Source organism: Pan paniscus, chromosome 18, assembly GCF_029289425.2.
Source record: "Pan paniscus chromosome 18, NHGRI_mPanPan1-v2.0_pri, whole genome shotgun sequence".
NCBI lineage: Eukaryota > Metazoa > Chordata > Mammalia > Primates > Hominidae > Pan > Pan paniscus.
Genome location: NC_073267.2, coordinates 67,954,150 through 67,974,987, shown reverse-complemented (window position 1 = coordinate 67,974,987; position 20,838 = coordinate 67,954,150). Strand labels below are relative to the sequence as shown.

Sequence of the window (20,838 nt, the reverse complement as noted above, 5' to 3'; positions counted from 1 at the left end):
ACCATGCTCAGCTAATTTTTGTATTTTTAGTAGAGAGAGACGGGGTTTCACCATGTTGCCCAGGCTGGTCTCGAACTGCTGGCCTCAAGTGATCTGCCCGCCTCAGCCTCCCAAAGTGCTGAGATTACAGGCTTGAGCCACCGTGCCTGGCTGAGGAGAGCTGTATTTTGTCACAGAGTCAGGGGAGAAATGAGCACATAAGCAGAAATGAGCACATAAGGCTTTTAATGTTTGTGACATTCTCATCTCACTGGTAAAATAATGTGACGTGTACTGGAAATAGAAAGATGAGTGGAGACCATCCTCTCCTAGCACCCTCAACCCAAAACCCAAGCAGCACCAGCAGCCCCTGCCCAAACATTCTCTTTCTCCAAAAGCCTCCCATGATGGGCATGGCATCACCACACTGGAATTCTTCTTAGGTTCTTTATTAGTTTTTCAGCACAGTTAACTCTTTCTACGTTGACTAGAGTTTTGTTTTACATTTTATCATCTCATGACAGCAGCCACCAGAATACACAAAATTAGGCTCTTTACTTTGTGTGGAGAAGAAAATAATAAACATTAAAAGTTCACCTTGACCAAAGAGACAACCTCCAGAAGAACACCACACATGGGAGGACCTGATGTACACACACACACACACACACACATATATAATGTATAGATATTTATAGATACATCTGGAAACAGCAAAAAACAAAATTCCAAGATTTGCAGTGCTATCTACAGTAAGAGGGATGAATTCTACCAGCTTGCAAACAATCACATTCAGTATTCAGAAGAAGCACATGAGGGGGTAGAACTGGGCAGAAACTAACACGCCACCAGGCTAGTCATGGCTTAAGATTATAGAAGGGGGGGGTGATGTGTGTAGAGGAAATACGCATATAGGTGTCCTCTCAGCCTCAGAACACCCGCCACAACCCTTCCCCCGTCCACAGCCCTGCATGTTTTCACTGCTCTCTCCCGTTTTGGGGTTTGTGATTATTGATTTAGGGTCTGAGACAAATGGCTCTGGTTTCTGGGCCGCAAGATGCTATGGGGTAAGGTGAGTGGATGGAAAGCATACAACGCAGTCCTGGGCTTCAGGGGACAGCAGGAGGCTGGGGTGTAGGGGAAGCCTTTCTCTTCTACCTGACCCTTGTTCATGTCCAGAACCTTCAGCCCCCAGTAAGCCCCAGCCCAGGCGGCTATGGGGTGTGGGACTGTAGAAGCCTCGCTGCCTTGGGCCAGTTGACTAAATAAACTCTCTCTTCCTTAGTGATGCTTCCGGGACACACTGGCACAGCCTGGCCAGAGCTCTGCCTGAAACACCACACTGCTACTGATGGCGTTGCCCTCTGGGGAACCTGGGGGCAAAAAAGGGGTCTCCAGGAACTCAGCTACCCCTGCCTCTGGCCACCTGCGGGCTCCCAAAGGCAGTCACCATGAAGTTCTCAGGGGCACACACACCACACATGGGCTCTCTCCTCCTTCTCCCTCACCCCCAGCCAGGTCACTGTGGGGACAGAGGACCAGGCAACTTCTGCCTCGGGGAGGCCTTGGCTCAGAATTGGGACAGGGCCAGGAGGTGGCAGAGTGTGGGCTGGAAGGGACAGTCTGTGGGGTTCCTGCCCTGACGGTTCTCCACGTTCTGTCTTCCTTGGGCAGAGAAACCCCTTGACGCCCCTGCCTGCGTGGCCCTACAGCACCAGCTGGGCCCAGAGAGCACCAGGAAAGTGGCTGCCTGGTCCGAGCGCCCCCTTGTGGCTGTTGTCCAGATGATTGTCACATGTGCTATGAGACAGAAACAGGTGTGCTTGGTGGAGGGTGGGGGAAGGGGTCTCCCAGGGCTCCCACGCCAGTGCCTGAACTGGCCCCGCACCCCTGTGGCCCAGCACCCACCCTCTCGAAGCCTCTCTCATCTCCAAACATGCCTGCCCAAGGGCTCACCCAGGAATGGCCTGGATCCGTAGCGAATCTCCCTCCCTATGGCCCTGCCCTTCTGTGCCTGGGCTGCCGGGAGTGGGATGAGAGGGGTCAAGTTGGCTAAGTTACCACGGAGAGTGAGATGGGATGAGGAGGACTGAGCCCCTTAAAACACCTGGAGACTGTTCTGCTGCAGCATCTAAGATCCCCTCATTTTTTTCAAACAGATCCCCATTTCCTCCCCTTTGCCCTCACAAAAATAAACTAAAGGGAACATGAGCCGGCGCAAGGATGGTGGTGGGGCCTCGACGTGGGCGTCGTCAGCGGGATCAAGGGCTTCAACAGGACACCTCCATGGTGTGGTTGACCTGGCCCAGCCCCTCGCTGCTCTCCGAGTGGGTGCAGGCCTGTGGGCGGCTGCCATCCACCGAGCTGGCACTGGTGAGGGATGCAGTGCGGGAGCGCGCCAGGCGGGTCATGCTGGCTGAGGGCACTGTGGACAGAGACAGGATGGGCCTGAGGACTGGCGGGCAGGGCCAGGTGCCTCTGGTGGGAAAAGTAGGCTGCAAGCAAAGCGGCTAGCGAACCGTTCCTCGAAGGCACAAAGGGCTCCTCCTGAGTCAGGAGGCTGGCGACAGCTGTCGGGCCGGGGGCATGCAGGGCCGGCGACAGTGAGTGGGCCTAGGGGGCTGCGGCCAGCAGCTGACCAGGCAGCCCTGAGCTGGTGCAGGGAGGTGCTGGGTTTCCAGCTGTGCCTCCCTCAAGAGGATGCCAGTGGAGAAGTAGGACTGTTTCTGTAAAGGAGGACGCGGAGCGGTGGTCGCATACTGCCCTCAATTCAGACTGTGCCCTAATTCCCTAATTCAGAGTTTCACAAGCAAGACTTGCGGGCAGCAAATTCTACCCTCTGGAACGCTCCTGGCCACCTCTGTGGCTCAGGCAGGGCCAGGCCTGGGCTCTACCTCTAAGGAGGGTCTGTTTCCTATCCCCAGAGCTCTAGAAGCCACGCAGCTCATGACAACCTAGAAGCAAGACTGCTCTGCAACCCAGCCAACCTAGAGGCCAAGTCTGCAGAAAAGCAAGAATCTGTGGGGTTTCTGAGTTGAACAGGACAAAAGAAGGTTCCAAACCACAGCAAGATGCGGCCTGGCTGCAGCACACTGCGCAGAGAAAGGAGCGGGGGAGGAGGAGGCTGGGCGTCCATGCATCAGGGGAAGGGCTGTGGGGCTACCTGCTCCTCCACTCAGCCTTCGGTCCTTCAAGTACGCAACTAAGAGAGAAGACAGAGCCGGAGAGGGGGCGGGGATGGGGGAGACACAACACAGTGAAGAGCGTGGTCCGCTGAGTCAAGGGCATTGAGATGAGCCAGAGAGATGGGACAAAGGACAGGCACAGAGAGGCTGGGGGCAGGGCCAGAGGCTTCTGGAAGCCCACTCCTGCCTGCCCACCCAGCAGTGGCCCCCAGAAGGATCTCTGGCCCAAGGAAGCCCTGACAGGTGGGGTGCTTATCCCCTCACCATTCTGCTAGGCCTCAGTCTCCTGCATACAGAATGGGGGAGGTCTGCCCGCTCTGTGCCCTTCCCAGCTTGGGGCTGCCTGGTGGAGTTTCTCCCCAGGACCCTGAGAACGCGTCTCAGCGCCTGACAATGTTCTTCCGTTCACCTCGCAAATGCTTGCTGTGTCCTGATTCCAGACTCTGTGCTCCTGCGGAGGCTCCCTGTGGGCCCTAGGGCTCTGCCCTGCTCCAGAGAGCATTCTATTCCTGGGTGTCCTCCCCAGCCTTCCCACAGGCAGCCCTCCTGTTTGCCCTGGAGATAGCTCCAGAGGCTGAAGTCTGGAGGGGAACAAAAAACAAACTGAGAAGAGGAAGTTTGCCTCCTGGCAGTGGGGACCTGGAGGAACAGGTATGTCTTGGAGGAAAGGGGGAAGTCAAGGAGACACACAAGGGGTGTGTTGTGTGCGTGCGTGTGTGTCTGTGTGTGTGTACCTGGTTCCACCCCAGACCCAGATTTTCAGATCTGCCAAGCCAGGTTCAGCTGCTTTCAGCTCTCTGAATGCCAGGCGGCCCCAATTGCCTTCCCTGGCCCCAGACTCCAAGCCCACTCCTATGATGCCCCTGGGTGCAGCCATGAGTTGTTTCAAAAGGCCTTCTCAGGTGCCATAGACCCAGCTCTGACGCCAAGCCCTGGGGCGGGTGAGGGGAGTGTGCCTCACCCCCAGACAGGCTTCCCTGGCAGGACACGGCCCCTGGCCCTGGACCCCCAGGACGGAAGGAAGAGTCCCTTCCCCCAGTAGGCCCAGCACTGCCATCAGAACAGTGCGCCAAGTCCTCCCTAAGGGCAAAGGGGAGTTGGGCACAGCCTGGGATGGCCAACTTGCAACTCAGGTGGCATCTGTGGGGCCCAGCATCCGGGGCCCAGGTCACACAAAACTCCTATGCTTATGGGCTCCCTACTACCACCTGACACCACGTGCCAGCCCTGCAAACAGGAGCCCCAACCTCAGCACTGCCTGCCCACCGGTCTCTAGGTGGTGTGGGGTGGGGTGGAAATGTACTCACTGTAGCCCATGCCTTGCAGGAAGTATTTGAAGGCTTCAGTCAGCTTCCCTGGCTGCGGAGGGCAGGACAAGCACATGCTTTCATTGGCTGCCTAGGATTAGCAGGTAGGGTAGAGGCTTCCCCCTCCCCATAGATGTAAGGGCAGGAGGGCCAAAAGTCTCACCTGTGTGACCTGGGGCAGCCCTCCAGAGTCTGCCATCTGCAAGGGAGAGAGTGGGGTGACCTGAGCAGGGCCCTCACTCCAGGACAAGCTCCCACCCTGGCTGGGACCCCAGGAAAACACCTCCCTGAGGTTGGGCCCATGCTAGGGAAGCTGGCCCAGGGCTGGGGAAGAAAGCCTCACCTTCAGGAAGGTCGTAGTGGTCGGGTCCAGTTTGGAGTTGCACTCCACCTGAGGACAAGGAGCCAGCTTCAGCAACAGCCCCTGCCCCTCCCCACCCCCATTGCCAAGGCAGGTTTGATGCCCCGAGCTCGGGGAAGAGAGGGGGTGCAGGGAGGCAGAGGGAGGCCCAGCACCTGTGACAGGCTGCTCCTCCCAGGCTTTCTTCTCCCAGGGCTCCCCATGTTCTTGGAGACCAGTTTAACAGCCTGGGACCCTTGGAGCCCACTCACAACTGCTAGGAGTGGGAGTCAGGCGAGGGCTGGGCTGCCGTGGTGGGACTGGCCTGGGAAAGCCCCAGTGCCCTCGGCAGTGAGGTGAGAGGTGCCGAGGGTCTGAGAGAGACTGGGTGGAGGGGGCTGGCACAGCCCACCACCCTGCTCTTCCAGGACCTCCCAGTGGGCATGGGAAAGCCTGGTATTTTCAGGGCGCATGGGGCTGCTCTGGGCACTTCTGGACCCTGCAGCTTCCCAGCAGCTCTGTGCTGATGGGGCATCCCAGCCTCAGGCCACCTGCTCCCAGAGTTCCAGCAGGAGAGGTAACACACGGCCCCCAAACATAACCGCTGCAGGTGACGGGAAAAGGGAGACTGTGCTGCTGTATGCGTTAATGATTTATAATGGCTTGATCACATTTTAGAAAAAAGATCGTACGCCCTGGGCCTGAGGTGGGTAGGGACCAAGTTGGGGCTGTGCTGCTGGGGAGGGAAGAGGGTACCTTCTGATGGCCCAGCCCTGGCCCCAGCTCTCCCCATTTCCAGGCCTCCCCAGCCAGAAGGATGGGGGCTATGCCAGATGTGAGGCTTGGCAAGACTGTGGGAAAGTGGACAAGAAGCCCACCGTCCACTGCTGGCCCTGGAGGCTCCCCTGGGCTGGATCAAGAATTGTCCCTGCTGGGCAGGGGCCAGTGAGCCCCTCACCCCTACCTCCCACCCCCAGTGAGCCCACAGCCCCTCACTCACCACCCCGTCCTCAGCGGGTGCATTATCCCCAACCACCAGCATCACGGGGCAGCTGCAGATACAGAGGAAAAGGGCTGTCTGGCTGGGTCATGGGGGCAAAGGCCAGGGCAGGCCAGAGGGCCAGGGGCCACTCACCGGAGCGTCTTGGCATTGGGCACCGTTCCAGGCCGGTTAATGTCCAGGTCTCTGCGGCTGTGGGGCAGGGGGAGGGGCAGAGGTGGGCACCCCAGGACAGGATGAGGGGCATCCCAAGCCCAACACTGCCAATTGGTAAAGCAGGGAGGTGTGGACCTGCTCTGCGTAAATGAACTGGAGGCTCCCTGTGCAGGCTTTTTGGACTCCCTAGCACATACCAGGTGGGCTCTCAAATTTTGCTCTCTATCCCCCTCAGAGCCATGCGCACCGCCACCTGTGCTGTGGGAGTTTCTGCTACTGGCCTGTCTCCTGGACCATATGGGATGGCAGGCCCTGGGTCTCTCTATTCTCTATTGTTTTCTTAGCACCATGCACACAGCAGGTGCTTAATATTTGTAGAAGAATGAGAAGGAGGGCACGTGAGTGAGGGGGCCTGGCCACCTTCCTGCAGGGCAGGGCAGCCCCTAAAGGGGGCTCCAAGGAGCATAGCTTGAAAACCACAGGCTCATCCGACCTCTTCCTCATTTTGCAGACGTCAACATCAAGGCTGGGTTACTGGAGTCAGGGATGTCACTAACACCCCCAACATTCCCACGCAGGAAGCCCCCAGGGGAGGAGGAAAAGTGGAAGAGCCCAAGGCCCGGAGTCTGAAACCCTGTTCCCCTCTGCCCCTCACAGGGTGTGACCTTGTGCAGGAAATGACCTCCTTTGAGGCCCAATATCGTGCCCATCTACAAACCAGGGCAAGGGTGTTGTCTGCCTGCCTCCCTCAGGGGGCAGTGTGCAAGGGCCCCCACTGGGGTGTGCTGGGTCCCAGGGCTGCTGATCCCACCCGCACCTGTTGTACATGTTCCAGAAGAGCTGCAGGTTGGCCTGGTTCACCACGTTCCCAATCTGCTGCCGGTAGCTCTGCACCAACTCTGTGTTGTTCACCAGCTCCTCCTAGGCCCAGGGGGATGGATGGAGGCATGCAGAGGGGCAGACAGACAGAGGGACGCAGGCTTAGAGGGGGCTGGCAGATGTCACTGCCAGAGTGGCCCTTGCCCCACTCAGCAGGCAGGGGAGACAGGGTGGGGGCAGGTAGGAGGTGGGGCCTTGGGAGGGGATGTCTGTCTTTCAGATAGCTTAGCATCTGGAGTGAGCCAGGTCAGATGCCAAATACACCCGCCTGCCTCCTACTGAGCCAGCTGGGAGGGGCAAATCTCAGATCACCCCAGATCTGCAGAAGTTCCCCCCTTACCTGGCTGAAGAGGTGGGAGAGCACTGTGTCGGGTAAAGTGCTAGTTAGGCCGGAGAGCTGCAGGGAGCAGGGCGCCAGCGTGAGTGCCGCCCCTCACCCCACCCTAGGTACACCCACCCCACCCCCGGTCACCACACACACCTTGGTGGCAGCCCAGTCTATCCAGCCTTTGCCATTGGGGTCGATGTTCACCAGCACCAGCCCCTCCACCAGGTCGGGGAAGATGAGCTGCAGTAAGAGGGGAAACAGGGCTGGGCGGGGCCAGGATGGGTGCAGATGGCAGAAACGCTCTGTAAAGTCTTCAAGGTGCTGCTGATCAGCCACCCGGCGACAACCGGGTCTGTGCATGCACACCCATGTCCAGATGCCCCTGCCTGTCCTCCTCTCACTGAACCCTTCACAGTTCTTGGATTTATTTAGAATCTCTATCATTGTTTCCACCCCTACACACACACACACACACACACACACACACACACACACACACACACACACAACACGCTCTTTCAACAGAATCAGCTCTTAATATATTTTTGAAGTGCAAAATTGAGTATTAAACATCTTAAAATCTTAAGCATGTTGTTTTTTTGCTTTTATAGAGAATGAAGCCCTGGCCAGGCGCCGTGGCTCACGCCTGTAATCCCAGCACTTTGGGAGGCCAAGGCGGGCTGATCACCTGAGGTCAGGCATACGAGACCAGCCTAGCCAACATGGTGAAGCCCTGTCTCTAATAAAAATACAAAAATTAGCCAGGCGTGGTGGCATGCACCTGTAGTCTCAGCTACTTAGGAGGCTGAGGCAGGAGAATTGCTTGAACCAGGGAGGTGGAGGTTGCAGTGAGCCGAGATCATGCCACTGCACTCCAGCCTGGACGACAGAGCAAGACTCCATCTCAAAAAAAAAAAAAAAAAAAAAAAAAAAGAAAATGAAGCCCTCATGATATAAATTAAGAAAAAAACAACCTTTTCAAAGTCTGTTTTGCCGTAGGCATTGCAAAAGAGGTATTTTCTTTTCAACTGTTAGACTGTGCTTAAAGAAAAACAGCATAACCACATCAAGCTTGTCTAGGGTGGCAGGGAATGGCCTCCAGTTAACAAAATGATTAAGTGCTGACATTGCAACTGGAGTTGAAAATTCTTGGTCATTTCTTTTGAAGTAGTAAATGTCTTCGATCGTGAAAAATTAGTTTTTTGGGTTTTTTTTTTTTGCTTGTTTTTAGAGATGAAAAGCTTGTGAATTCCTACCCAACAATGATTTTTTTTATTTTTTTGAGACAGTCTCGCTCTGTTGCCCAGGCTGGAGTGCAGTGGCGCGATCTCAGCTCACTGCAAGCTCTGCTTCCCGGGTTCACGCCATTCTCCTGCCTCAGCCTCCCGAGTAGCTGGGACTACAGGCGCCCGCCACTACACCCGGCTAATTTTTTGTATTTTTAGTAGAGACTGGGTTTCACCGTGTTAGCCAGGATGGTCTTGATCTCCTGACCTCGTGATCTGCCCACCTTGGCCTCCCAAAGTGCTGGGATTACAGGTGTGAGCCACTGACAATGATGTTTTTGAAATGTGCCTTCTTTAAACCTCCCAACCATAATACAATTTTTTGCTAAAAAAATTATTCATGTTGAAATGCCATGGCAATTAGTGAAGGACGATCCTTATTTAGTGGCTAGAGCAGTTAGTTGTATAGTTTGTTGCTACTAGAAATTCTGGCTTTGGATAATAGTTTAAGCAAGTTATAGTTTCTAGTCTCTTGAGAAAACTATATGGAGAAAGGAACCTCTTTTTTAAAAAAGTTAATTTCCCTGAAGGAAAAAAGAAAAAAGAGGTTTTCTACATAAAGAGGAGGTGGGAGGAGGAGAAGCAAGAGCAGGGACAGTTCCTCAAGGCTGAAGGGTTCCCCCCAGTCCCCACCACTGGGACATCCCTGGCTTGCCCTGGTGTTTGGGGTAATGGGGGCATGGGGAGACTCACTGCAAACTTGGCCAGCACATAGGCTCCGGCGCCCACTCCGATGCCAATCACATACTTGAACCTGGTGCAGAGCAGGCTGGTCACTCTAGGGCTAGGGGTGCCATTTCCCATACATGTCATCCAGAGCAGGCCCTGCCCATAGCCTGAAGCCCTCAGCTGGAGCCAGGTGGCTCTGCAGTTGGGGTAGGCACCCCTGGGCCCTAGCGCAGGGGCTGTGCGGGGACTCACCCGAAATGCTGCACCACGCTGGGGAGCATGGCAGCCAGCTGCTCCATGGAGGGGAACTGGTACCTGCAGGCAGAGCAGGAGGTCAGGGCCCAGGTGTGGCCTCAGGTGTGGCCTCAGGTGCAGAGCTGGAGACAGGCAGAGGGAGCTCAGGGTACCTACCCCTGAGGAAACTGCGACGCCCCCACCTGTTGTCCAGGGGCATCCACGTGACACACCACAAAGTGCTTGGTGATCTCCTGCATGTCCTCGAAGTTGAAGAAGGTGTTGAAGCATAGTTTGTCTGCAAAGACACACTTCCACTATGGCTGAGCAGAGGGGCCGGGGGACTGGAAGGAAGGCCGGGCCCCCAGAGGGCAGGCAAGGCAGAAGTGTCAGCCTTGGGTCCATCGGGGAAATGGAGGCCCGGAGGGCGAAGGCAACAGAGGTAAGTGTGAGTGAGGTTGACAGGGCCCTGTGGGGAGGGTGGGGGGCCTCACCGCTCTGGCTGATTGGAGGCAGAGGAGGGCTGACTGAGGCTGGGCTGCACTTACGGTTGAGGCCCACATCATGGTAGGTGAGGATGGCTGGGCGGTTCCCCTTGGGGGAGCCCCGGATCACTACATGCAGAAGGCCGTAGGGTGTCTCGATGTCATGTTCCTGAAGGGGAGAGACCGTGCTGGACACTCTGGGCAGCCTCCGCTCTTGGCTCCTCTGGGGAATGAGGTGACGCAGCCTGGTACCTGTTAGGCCTGTGGTAGAGCCCCTACTTGGGGCATCCTGTTCTCATCACCCCAAGAAGCCCCCAGAGAGGACTGAATGGATGGAACACCCCTTCTCAGGGCTGTTCAGTACAGAGACAACGTGAACTGATCTGCATGGGGAAGGTCTGGTCCTCTCTGCAAACCAGCCACTGGTTTGTGCTGTCACTGTCCTCCGCCCTTGAGGGTCCAGGGAGGCTGTTTTTCTCCATCTTGCAGCAGCCCCTCCTGGACAGCTCTGCCTCCCCAGCCCAAGTCCCTCTCACACTCAGAACTCTCAGGCACTTCCTGCTGCTGCAGGGGAACGGCCTCAGTGGTCCTGCCTGGAATCCTCAGAAAACACCCCGTGCCAGCCAAGCCTAGCCCCGACCCCCGCACTGCCCCTGGCTCCCACTCTAAGGCTCTTGCGCATGTGGTTCCTTCCACCTTGAACGCCCTTCTGTGTGAGCCCAGCATCCCCAAGGGCTCCCTTCAGGCAGGCCCGGGTCAGACCCCCCTCCCCATCCCCTCTAGAGGCCTTCTGCAGAGCCTGCTCTGGGATCCTCTTGAGTTCACACCTTTGGTTTTGCTGCTCAAGGTCATTACTTCCTCAGGAAGACCTGGTTCTACCCCTTACTTGTGACTGAGCATGTCACGTTACTTCTCTGCTGTGCCTCAGCCTCTCCATCCAGAACCACCTCACAGGGACTTTGCGGGAACTAGACAAGCCAATGTTTGTGGAGCATTTAGCACTTGGAGAAAGCCCCAGAAAGGGGCCTATTATGCTAGGGCATCCCTGAGCCTTGGGAGAATGGCCTTCTCGCTGTTCCTTTGCAAACTGGGCATTCTTAGCCACTCGGATGGGCAAACTTCAAGAGGGGCCATCTGAGCTAAATAAACCGATCCTCTCTGCATCATTGTGAGCCCTGGGAACCACGTGAGTGGCCCAGTGAGTTGGAGGTGGGGCTGGGGTCAAGGACATGAAAGAAACATCAAGTGACTGAGCACCTACTGTGTGCCAGGCTTCCTGCATGTTACCCAAGAGACAGGAACCCTAGTCCCTGTTTTGCAGGTGAGGACACTTTGGTTTAGAAAGAACCTGAGTTCCTGCCTCCAAATGGGAAAGGAGATTTAGACAGCAGAAGACAGCTGCTCAGGGGCCAGCATTAGTGGGTCTGGTCTCAGAGGACCACTGTCCAGGCCTGTGTCTCCAGTGTGGAGTGACAAGCTGGCACCAACCTGGTGGCCAAAGGCTCTACCCTGGAGAACACTCTTTGACTTGCAGGCCCTTTTTATTTCCCTGTTGTCCTCCAGGAGAGCCCAGGTAATGAGCCTTAGGGTGAGCCATGCGGCTGATTGCACCACCCAGGGGATGAGGAGGCCACACCAGGGCTGAGAGGGGACAGACCACACAGCCCCTCCCATCCCAGGCCTATCCTTTCTCGGGGCCCATCAAATCCAGGAACACTTCCCCGTCACTGACCACTGACCCACACTTTTCTCATTTACTTCCCACATAGACCCAAGCCATAGAGGAGGAAATTGAGGCTGGGAAAGGGGAATGACTTGCCCAAGGTCAATCCCAGAGTAGGGAGGGCAGGCCCTGCCAGGTGCCAGTCTCAGGGGCCAGGCCGGTGCACTGAAGGCTGCATGTTCACAGGAGATCAGGTTCCACCCGAGGGAGCTCCTGACCAGGCAGCCCTTTCACAGCCACCTGTGAGTTCTCTCAGCTCTGGAGGGTGGGGCTGCAAAAGAACTGCAATGCGCCTCCTGCTGCATAAAGGACAGTTATCCTCCTGGGGTCAGACGTCGAGAGCCCAGGGCGGTGCCTTCCAAACCCAGACCCGCAGCGTGCGGGTCCGCCTGAGGGGTGTGAGGGGTGTCTGCTCTCTGCTGCTGAGGAGGCCCCACTGTCTTCTCCCAGCCCTGGTGTGGCCGCCCCTGTCCCCATCCCCCTGAGGTGACGTGATCAGGCTCTACTAGGGCTCATCTCCCAGGATGGGAAGGGCTGGGGCTGGGCCTGGGCGTCACCGGGCTACCTGTCCTACGAAGTCCAGTGACCTTCGCTGAACCCTGCTGCGAACCTCCCTAACGCCTTCTCTGACCCTCTGCGGAGAGCTCAGGACTCAGTTCAGCCTGATCGAAGCCAAACATCCCCGTCCCTTGGAGCGCTGCGCAAGGGCAGCCCCACAAGGGCCACAGCGCGGTGCACTCTGAGGCCCCCAACCCTCAGGTACGAGCACTCCCATTGGCTCTGGGTGACGTCAGAGCCGGCCCCGCCTCCAAGTAGGCGCAGGCGGGAAGCACTGCGGCAGCAGGGGAGGGGGCTGTGGCGGCTCCTCTCGGTCGGTCCGTCTCCCCTCGCCTGTGACCTTGAGCACTGGAGGGGAGTGGGGCTTTGAGCCGGGCTTTGCGCCGGTGTGGGAGTTGGTGCTGGTGGTGCTGTGGTTCGGCCTGTCAGCCGCATCAATAATTCAGGAGACAGGGTCTGCATGGGCGGGCAGGTGCTGACGTCGTCACCTCCGTGCGTGCGGGGTGACCTATCGTCTGCGGAACCGGCAGGGCAGGCGTGTGGGGCCCGGGGGTGGGGGTGAGTCTGCCCCTGCCTCTCCCTCCTGAGGAAGAATGGGGCCGGGGTACCTGATGCCCCGGCGAGAGGAGGTGCCCTGGGCTCCACCTGGGGTCCCCTAGCCCTGCCAGCTTCACGGCTCCAGCGTTGCCTTCCCCCACCTACAAAATAAGGCAGGCAGGCAACCCCTCCTCGTTCCTCCCCAGCAGGGACCCCTGCCTGAAAGGCTGTCATTCCTGTGTGGCCCAGACCTCCTTGCCTCTGCCCGGCTGGCGCAGCAGAGCCCTGGGAACTGTGAGGTGGCTCCTAAGGAAGAGGCTGCCTGTCCTTCCCATCACACTGGCGCAGCCATCCAAACAAGCTAGACGGCCGCCCACTGGGACGGCAGCCCCTGCACGCACAGACCCCGCACGCACACTGGGCACACAGCCTCGGGGGCTCACCAAGGACACCCCCGCCCCCTGGCCTGATGGCCCCAGGCATCACCAAGGCAGACACCATCCAAGCGCACACCAGAGGGCACACGGTCAGAGGGACGTGCAGGCACTAGCGCCCGGGTCCACACGGGCAATGCAGCCAAGTCAGACAGTGCCTTCCACGTTCCATTTCCTGCAGATATGTCACCCACCCCCCAACCACACGCTCCCCCCAGCCCCTGCTATGGGCTCTGACTAGCAGCTGCCCCCAGCCACTCCTGCAAACAGGATCACCAGGGAACCTGGAGCCCTCTGGCCGTGTCTCAGTGACCCCAGGGTGAGGCTATTTGAAGGCCGGGCTGCCACCAGATGTGGGTTGAGGGGGGCACTTCCTCCCTGCGGTGGGTCATAAGGATGCACCATCCTCCCGGCCCACCTTGATGCCCGCAGCGCCCTCACTCACCCCATCCCAGCACTCCGGCATCTTGCCGAGGGAGGGAACCCGCCTCTACCAGGAAGGACAAACAAAGGCCTGAGTCACTCGGGTCCAGAGGGCGGGGGCAGCTCGAGTGGGAGATGGTCGGCTCTGTGATGGGGCACAGCTCCTGGGCCATTTATACAGGGATCCTGGCCCAGCCTAGCTAGCCCCTCCTCCCCGCAGGGTTTCTGAGCAGCCACTCGCTTACCAGGAGCCCCGGCTCCCAGATTGGCTGCTGGGAGACAAGCCTGGCTCCAATTGGCTTCTGAAGTCCTCCTTGCCCCAGCCCTGTCACTGCTCCTCCCACCCCAGCCACACATCATCCTTGATGGTCCCCAGCCCCTGCATCCGCCCCCAGCATATAGGCACACGCCAACAGCTGCAGCTCACACGGGATCCTCAGAATACAAAAGCCGAGACCACACGTACAGACTCACCCATGTCAGGTACACACAGGGTCGTCACAGACATGCACAGCTTACCGATGCGGGGCAGGGCAGGGTGCATGGGCACTGCCCAGACAGCTAGAGCCCTTGACCCACACCTTGGGGAGTATGGAGGGCCCGAGAGGGCCCCAAGCCCAGCATCTTGGGGACCAGACCCCCACGCCCAGCCTTCCCATTAGGAAGGTTCCATCGCTTAACCTTGTGGAGGCCTGGGGAGCTGCTGCTTTCTGGGGCAACTTGGGTTATCACCCTGCTTCAAGGGGCTGCTCCTTCTCCACCCACCAGGGATGAAAATCCCACCTTGCCCACGCAGATGCAGGGGGTTTCCCCACATGCTGAAAATGGAGTTTGGGGGCCGGGGGCCAGGGGCCCTGGGCAGATAGCAGGGCCAGGGGTATGGTCAGGCACACACCAGCTCTGCCCTCCCCACCCTCACCCTGCTGCCAGGGGCTCCAGGCCACCAGGGAGAGGAAGCGGGGCTAGGAGGCAGCTTGCTGACATTGACATGCCCACCTCCTGTAGACCCACCCGGCCCTCGTTCCCAGAGGCAACTAGTTTGGGGCTTGGCTCTCGGGTCTCTGGGGAGCAGAACACTAGGTGTATCTCAGGCTCCGTGCCCTGTTCTCCTGGGCAGCAAGGATCTGGGTGGCGAGCTCGCCCGAGGCCTGCAGGTGGAGTGAGCAGAAGAGAAGAAAGGCCAAGAAGTGCACAGGAGGAGAGGAAATAGGCCAGAGAGGGAAGCAGAGGAGGGGGCCCAAGGCTGGGAGAGCAGGAGCCACAGAGAGAAGGGGGCTGCTGCATGCCTATGCTCCCAAATCCATGAAGATTATATGTATTATCGTTGCAACTGCCTGTGCAGTAGGCACTGCTGTTTCTCCCATTTATATATGGAGGCTCAGAGAGGTTGACTGACTTGCCCAAGGTCACACAGCAAAGAAGTGGCAGACCTATGAGTGGCATCAGGGTTTGGCTGGCCAGACCTGACCCTGCCTTGTCTGGCCACGATAACTGCACAACCGCCAGAAAAGGGGCCAACAGTTTGGAGAGGCACACAGACTGCCCCATTTCTCTCCTGCCAGGGCCTGGGCAAGGGTGGGGTCAGGGCACAGAGCCTGAGATAGCCCTAGTGTCCTGCTCCCCAGATACCCGAGAGCCAAGCCCCAAACTGGTTGCCTCCAGGATCAAGGGCCGGGTGGGTCTACAGGAGGTGGGCATGTCAACGTCAGTAGCTGCCTCCTATCCGGCTTCCTCTCCCTGTCTTGCTGAAGAAGGAACACGCCACTCACCCCAGCCCATGCTGATGGCCCTGCATGCTGACTGGCTGCCCTTGGAGAAAGTGGTCATCTCTTCATCTCTGGGTACCTGCTGACCTGGTCGACACCTGCTATGTACACTATTGCTGGTCATGTCCTCTGCCTGGGGGCACCTATTCCATCTCTCACCTCTTACTCTGGAGGCCTAGGGAAGACTGATAGGCCCTGTGCTCCCCAGGGCAGCAGGAAGTAGAATGGGGAGTCCCCCTGGCCCGTCACCTCCTGGCCATGCTCCCCATTCCTGCAGGCACTGTGGCACAGGAAGAGGCTTGGAAAACTGAGGCACAGCCCTGCCCTCTGCCCACAATGCCCTCCCATGTCCCCCAAGGCCCCACCCAATCCTATGCCCACTCCAACCTCTGACCCCTGAGTGGCCTCTCCCCACCTTTGGACCCAGGTGACAAGCTGACCTGCGACACTGCCCACTCCAAGCCACAGCCTCCATGACTGCTCAGCTGTCTGCAAACCCACAGACGTGGGTTTAAGTCCTTCCTGGCCCCCTACCAGCCGGGTGACCTTGGGCAAGATTTTTTTTTTTAACCTCTCTGTGTCTCAGGCTTCTAATTGTAAAGCAGGGACTGTGTGCCTTTCTCACCAAGCTGCTGTGAGAATCAGAAAAAACTGCAGAAATCACTCTAGATCTGACCCCACCCCTGCCCAGGTCCTGGCAGGGGAGAAATGAGGCAGCCTGTGTGCCTCTCCAAATTATTGGCCCTTTTTCTGGTGGTTGTGCAGTTACAGTGGCCAGACAAGGCAGGCTCAGGTCTTGCCAGCCAAACCCAGGTCTTGCCAGCCAAACCCTGGTGCCACTCATAGCTCTGCCACTTCTTTGCTGTGTGACCCTGGGGAAGTCAATCAACCTCTCTGAGCCTCCGTATGTAAATGGGAGAAACAGCAGTGCCTACTGCACAGGCAGCTGCAAGGATAATACATATAATCCTCATGGACCTATGAGAAGGGATGAGGAAACTGAGAGTTGGAGAGGTTAGGTAATTTCCTCACTTGGCTAGTAAGCAGCGGCAGCTACTAGTACCCCAGCACTCTGGGTGGGCCTGAGGTCTCAGAATCAAGAGTGGCAAACACTATGTTCAAATGTCCTCCATGTGCCAGGCTTTCTTCGAGCGCTTTACCCATTCTCTCTATCCCTCTTTTTTTTCTTCTTCTTCTTTTTTTGGAGACATGGTCTTGCTCTGTTGCCCAGGCTGGAGTGCAATGGTGCAATCTCTGCTCACTGCAACCTCCGCCTCCCAGGTTCAAGCCATTCTCCTGCCTCAGCCTCCCAAGTAGCTGGGACTACCAGCGCCTGCCACCACACCTGGCTAATTATTGTATTTTTAGTAGAGATGGGGTTTCACTATATTGGCAAGGCTGGCCTGAAACTCCTGACCTCAAGTGATCCACCTGCCTCAGCCTCCGAAAGTGCTGAGATTACAGGTATGAGTCACCACACCCAGCCTTTATCCTCTTTTTGGAAAATATTTTTAAGTATGGAAGGCTTCACGAATATGTGGGTCATTCTTGTACAGGGGTCGTGCTCATCTTCTCTGTATCATTCCAATTTTGGTATATGTGCTGCTGGGGCAAGCACTCATTTTCTCTCTTAATACCCTCTTTACAAATGAGGCAAATAAAGCACAGGGAGGTTTGGTAACCTGCCTAACGTCACACAGCTAGTGGGCACAGAGCCAGGAACCACACCCAGGCAGTTTGGTGCCAACTCCACACTCTGGTGGCCACTCGTCACGGTCAGCTGAGTGTCCATATGAGGGGCCCATGGGCACCATCACCTTAGAAACACTCGGGAGGTCCGTGCTGCCTGTCTCCCTGAAAATGCGGTAGACAAATGGAGTGACTTGGGCTGGAGGTCACATGCTTGGAAGTGGCGGGGCCAGAACCTAGGTCTGTCTGGCTCATGTTAGTCCCTCTGCTACACTACCTCCCCCACTGGCTGCCCCCACGGAGGCAGGGGACAGTGACAACGCCTGCCATAGTGAGCAGGAGATAAAATCCCTGCCAGGCCTTGGCCCAGATAACAACCATCCATTCTTGTGGCTGCTTTTCTAAAACAAAAAACGAAAAAAATGCTGCCTCCATGTGGTGTGACAGGAGTGGACAGGAAGGTGCCTTTTAATGCAACCTGCCTTTTACCAAGCAGAGGATCCTGAGAACCGGGGTCCCACACACCCTGGGCCCCGCAACTCCGGGGCTGCAGCTCAGAGGGCTCAGGGGACAGAGGCAGCTTCGCAGCAGCAGTTGGGAACCCAGAGGTATGGCAGGGTCTCCTCCACGACTCCAGGATTCCCCTCTGCCTGTCCCCCACACCGTGGGCCTGTGTGCTGGGGCTGGCATCAGCACTGTTGGCGTCGGCCTCCCACACTGTGGGACCAGTGTGTTGAGGCACCGGCTGGCTGCTCTGAGATTTTACTTGGCCAACCCCCTCCTCCAGGGCCCATTTGCCTGCATAGCTCATCCTCATTTGCAGCATGGAGGACAAAGAAAATCCCCTGGTGAGCCTGCCCTGATCTCCGGCTGTCCCTTCCCACCAGCCTGGCCCAGCTCCCGACCACTTCCCTCCCATCCCACCTCCTGGGCTCCCATTCACTCCCCACTGCCGGAACCCTAGCCTCTCCTTCCAGCTCCAGAGCCCTTTGTGCTTGGAGATGGCATTCCCGGGGGATCTGACCACATGTACATTGGCTGCCCTAAAGTCTCCCCTCTCGTCCTTGAAGTGGCGCGTGACCGAGGGACCAGCACACAGGCCCAGATTCTCACACTGATCCTCGCGTTGCTCCCACTGGGGGACGAGCCAAAGGGCAGCCCCACCTCCGTGTCACCCCTGCATCCAGACCACTTGGCTGGTGCTGTCACGGGGCTTGGAGGCTGACCCAAAACCAGGTCAGGCCCAGGCAAGGACAGAGACTCGGGAGCTGGTTCCACCTTACCAGGAGGAAGGGTCTGAATTGGTTCAGCATGTCGGGATGGCCAGTGGGGCCCCAGAACCCAGCAGGGTTCCCTTGTGTCTGCTGTCAGGCATTTTCCCAGACCTGGAAATCAATGGTCACTGTGGGACTCAGAGGGGAGAAATGACTGGCCGAGTGAGCAACATCATCACCCGGAGGAATAAAAACAAAGGGCGCTTTCAGTTTTCACGGAGAACCTGGCATCAACTAAGGAGGACAGGGTTGTCCTGGCAACAGCTGTCATGGAAACAGGAGCTATTTTAGAGTCAACCTGCCTTTCACTGGAGGAAAATGCTGATTCAGATGACAACATCCCTCACTCTCTTTTCCATCCTCACTCCCCCTAGAGACCCCGTCTCTTCCCTGCTGCTCGCAGAAGCAGGGCCAGTTCATCTCCCACCCCAGCATCTCTCTGTTAGGCAGGGGGCACACAGAAGGGCTGTGACCCTCCTCTGGGACCTGGCCAGGTGGGGTGAGGGGCTGCCAGCTGTCAGTCCCACATCTTGGGGGTCTGAGCCTTGACCTACCTTCCAGTCTGTGTCTGCAGCCAAGAGGAAGGCATCGGAGCTCTCCTAGGGGAAGGCAAACAGAGGGGGTGGCAAGTTAGGCCCTGGCTGGTCTGGGGAGCCCGTGGGGCCTCAGCAGACTCAATTTCTGTCTCCTAGTCTGTTTTTTCTCTTTTCTTTTCTTTTTTTTTTTAGAGACAGGGTCTCACTCTATCACCCAGGCTGGAGTGCAGTGGTGCAATCACAGCTCACTGTATCCTCCAACTCCTGGGTTCAAATGATCCTCCTGTCTTGGCCTCCTAAAGCGCTGGGATTACAGGCATGAAACACCGCACCCAGCCCACCAGTCTGTCTCAATGTTAACAAAAGTGACCAAGGGCTCACCGAAGTGCCAGGCATTGGCTACCAAGTACTTGGTGGAGGAGCCTGTGAGCGTCCTCATTAAGGAGGTGTGGATTCCATCTTACAGGCCACAAGGGTGAGGCTCAGAGAGGCTGTCACAGGGTGAGAAAGTGCTGGAATCTCCCACTGCAAATCCTTGCTGTTGGTCACTTTGCCCTTCTGCTCCCACAGATGTTTTTCATGGTCTGACCATCAGGCCACAAGGGGGGAAGAAAGGGAGGGAAGGGGAGAGTTGGGCGTGACTAAGATGCCCACTTGTAGGGATGGGGAAGCTGAGGCCCACACAGTGAGGGGGAAAGAGGGACCTTTTCCAATCCACACAAAGTTACAGTGGCAGCTGCTCCCACCTCTCCAGACCTGGTCGCTTTGTGCCTCAGATCACTGGAGCTTACTTCACAGTGAACCGTTTGAGTCTGGCTAGTGCCTGTTCTACCCACCGGGCCGCGGGCACGAGGGCGGGACCACATCTAGCTGTGCTCTCAGTATGATGCTGGCATGGAAGGGGCTCCCCAGACACAAACAGATCTGGATGAACAATCAGGCTTCACCAATGAGGGGAGAGAGGCTCAAAATGCACCCACAGGTTACGAGGCTGCACAGATGGCTGGGGAGGAGCGGGGGCTGGAACCCCGCGTCTGAGTTGCCAGGCTCTCCCTGAGGCGGAGGGGCCCACAGACACTCTGCGGGGGCCTGGCTCTGGCTGTGCGACTCACCCACTCTGGGTCCCCGTCTCTCCATCTGTACAACAAGACAGCTGGCCAGCTCAGACTCGGGCCACTTTCAGGCCTGGTGAGGGAAACTAATCAGGGACCAGCACACGTCCAGGTAAAGGAGAACTCACAGGTTCTGCCTTGCCTTCCCCTGCGTCTGCCTAGAAACCTCTCTGCCCCGCTCTGCGAGGCTGTGAACTCCCGGGCAGCTCACTCAGCCTCCGAGCCTCAGTGTTGTGAGGATTAGAGGAGAAGCTCAGTGTTGCCCATCGTTCTGCCCTTTGTATCCCAGCACTGGACTGTGCCTGCTACAGATCCTCCTAAGGAATAAATACATGGATTGGCCAGGCATGGTGGCTCATGCCTGTAATCCCAGCACTTTGGGAAGCTGAGGCGGGCAGATCACCTGAGGCCAGGAGTTCGAGACCAGCCTGGCCAACGTGTCGAAACCGTGTCTCTACTAAAAATACAAAAATTAGCTGGGTGTGGTGGCACATGCCTGTAATCCCAGCTGCTAGGGAGGCTGAGGCAGGAGAATCACTTGAACCTGGGAGGCAGAGGTTGCAATGAGCTGAGACTGCACTACTGCACTCCAGCTTGGGTGATAGAGTGAGACTCTGTTTCAAAAACAAACAAACAAAAACAAACCACGGATGACTGAGACAGTCACATGAGAAACAGGGTGCCACAGGAGGATGAGGGAAGCAGTCAGCTAGGTAAGTACAAGGAGGAAAATGACCCCAAATTACAGGAGTGGAAAGGAGAAGAATGAAACCAGTATTTCCGCCATTTTTCCCAAAATAAGGAAGAGTTCAGCCACCTGCATTCCAGCAGGCCAGGTGGTGGAGAAAAATCAGAGGGCACTAGGGGTTCCCATGCCCAAAGGGGAAAGCCAGGCTTTGGGCTGCCTGCGACTGTCACATAGAGAATGGCCACACCCA

General features: G+C 57.2%; 1 protein-coding gene and 1 non-coding gene across 27 annotated transcripts in view; both read right to left on the bottom strand.

Annotated features, from left to right (window-relative positions):
- Positions 1–208: 208 nt before the first annotated feature.
- Positions 209–20,838, bottom strand: part of NDRG4 (NDRG family member 4) — a 50,698-nt gene continuing 30,068 nt past the window's right edge. For 3 of the 26 annotated variants that reach the window (XM_063597615.1, XM_063597612.1, XM_063597613.1), the window contains exons 3-18: positions 18,807–18,851; positions 12,738–12,827; positions 9,912–10,071; positions 9,541–9,661; positions 9,382–9,444; positions 9,154–9,214; positions 7,328–7,414; positions 7,187–7,243; positions 6,785–6,888; positions 5,947–6,003; positions 5,812–5,863; positions 4,815–4,862; positions 4,635–4,670; positions 4,472–4,523; positions 3,143–3,181; positions 209–2,404 (exon numbers count right to left, since the gene is read on the bottom strand). In XM_063597615.1, the coding sequence (XP_063453685.1) occupies positions 2,250–2,404; positions 3,143–3,181; positions 4,472–4,523; positions 4,635–4,670; positions 4,815–4,862; positions 5,812–5,863; positions 5,947–6,003; positions 6,785–6,888; positions 7,187–7,243; positions 7,328–7,414; positions 9,154–9,214; positions 9,382–9,444; positions 9,541–9,661; positions 9,912–10,071; positions 12,738–12,827; positions 18,807–18,851 (1,227 nt within the window). In that variant the 3' untranslated portion in view covers positions 209–2,249. Of the gene's footprint in view, positions 2,405–3,142; positions 3,182–4,471; positions 4,524–4,634; positions 4,671–4,814; positions 4,863–5,811; positions 5,864–5,946; positions 6,004–6,784; positions 6,889–7,186; positions 7,244–7,327; positions 7,415–9,153; positions 9,215–9,381; positions 9,445–9,540; positions 9,662–9,911; positions 10,110–12,737; positions 12,828–13,545; positions 13,702–18,806; positions 18,852–20,838 lie in introns of those variants that run through there. The other 23 variants (XM_034940320.3, XM_008977360.5, XM_008977361.4 and 20 more) reach the window with 15 other exon arrangements.
- Positions 16,801–16,907, bottom strand: LOC112437509 (U6 spliceosomal RNA). The gene has a single exon (XR_003026106.1). It is a non-coding gene; the product is annotated as a U6 spliceosomal RNA (small nuclear RNA).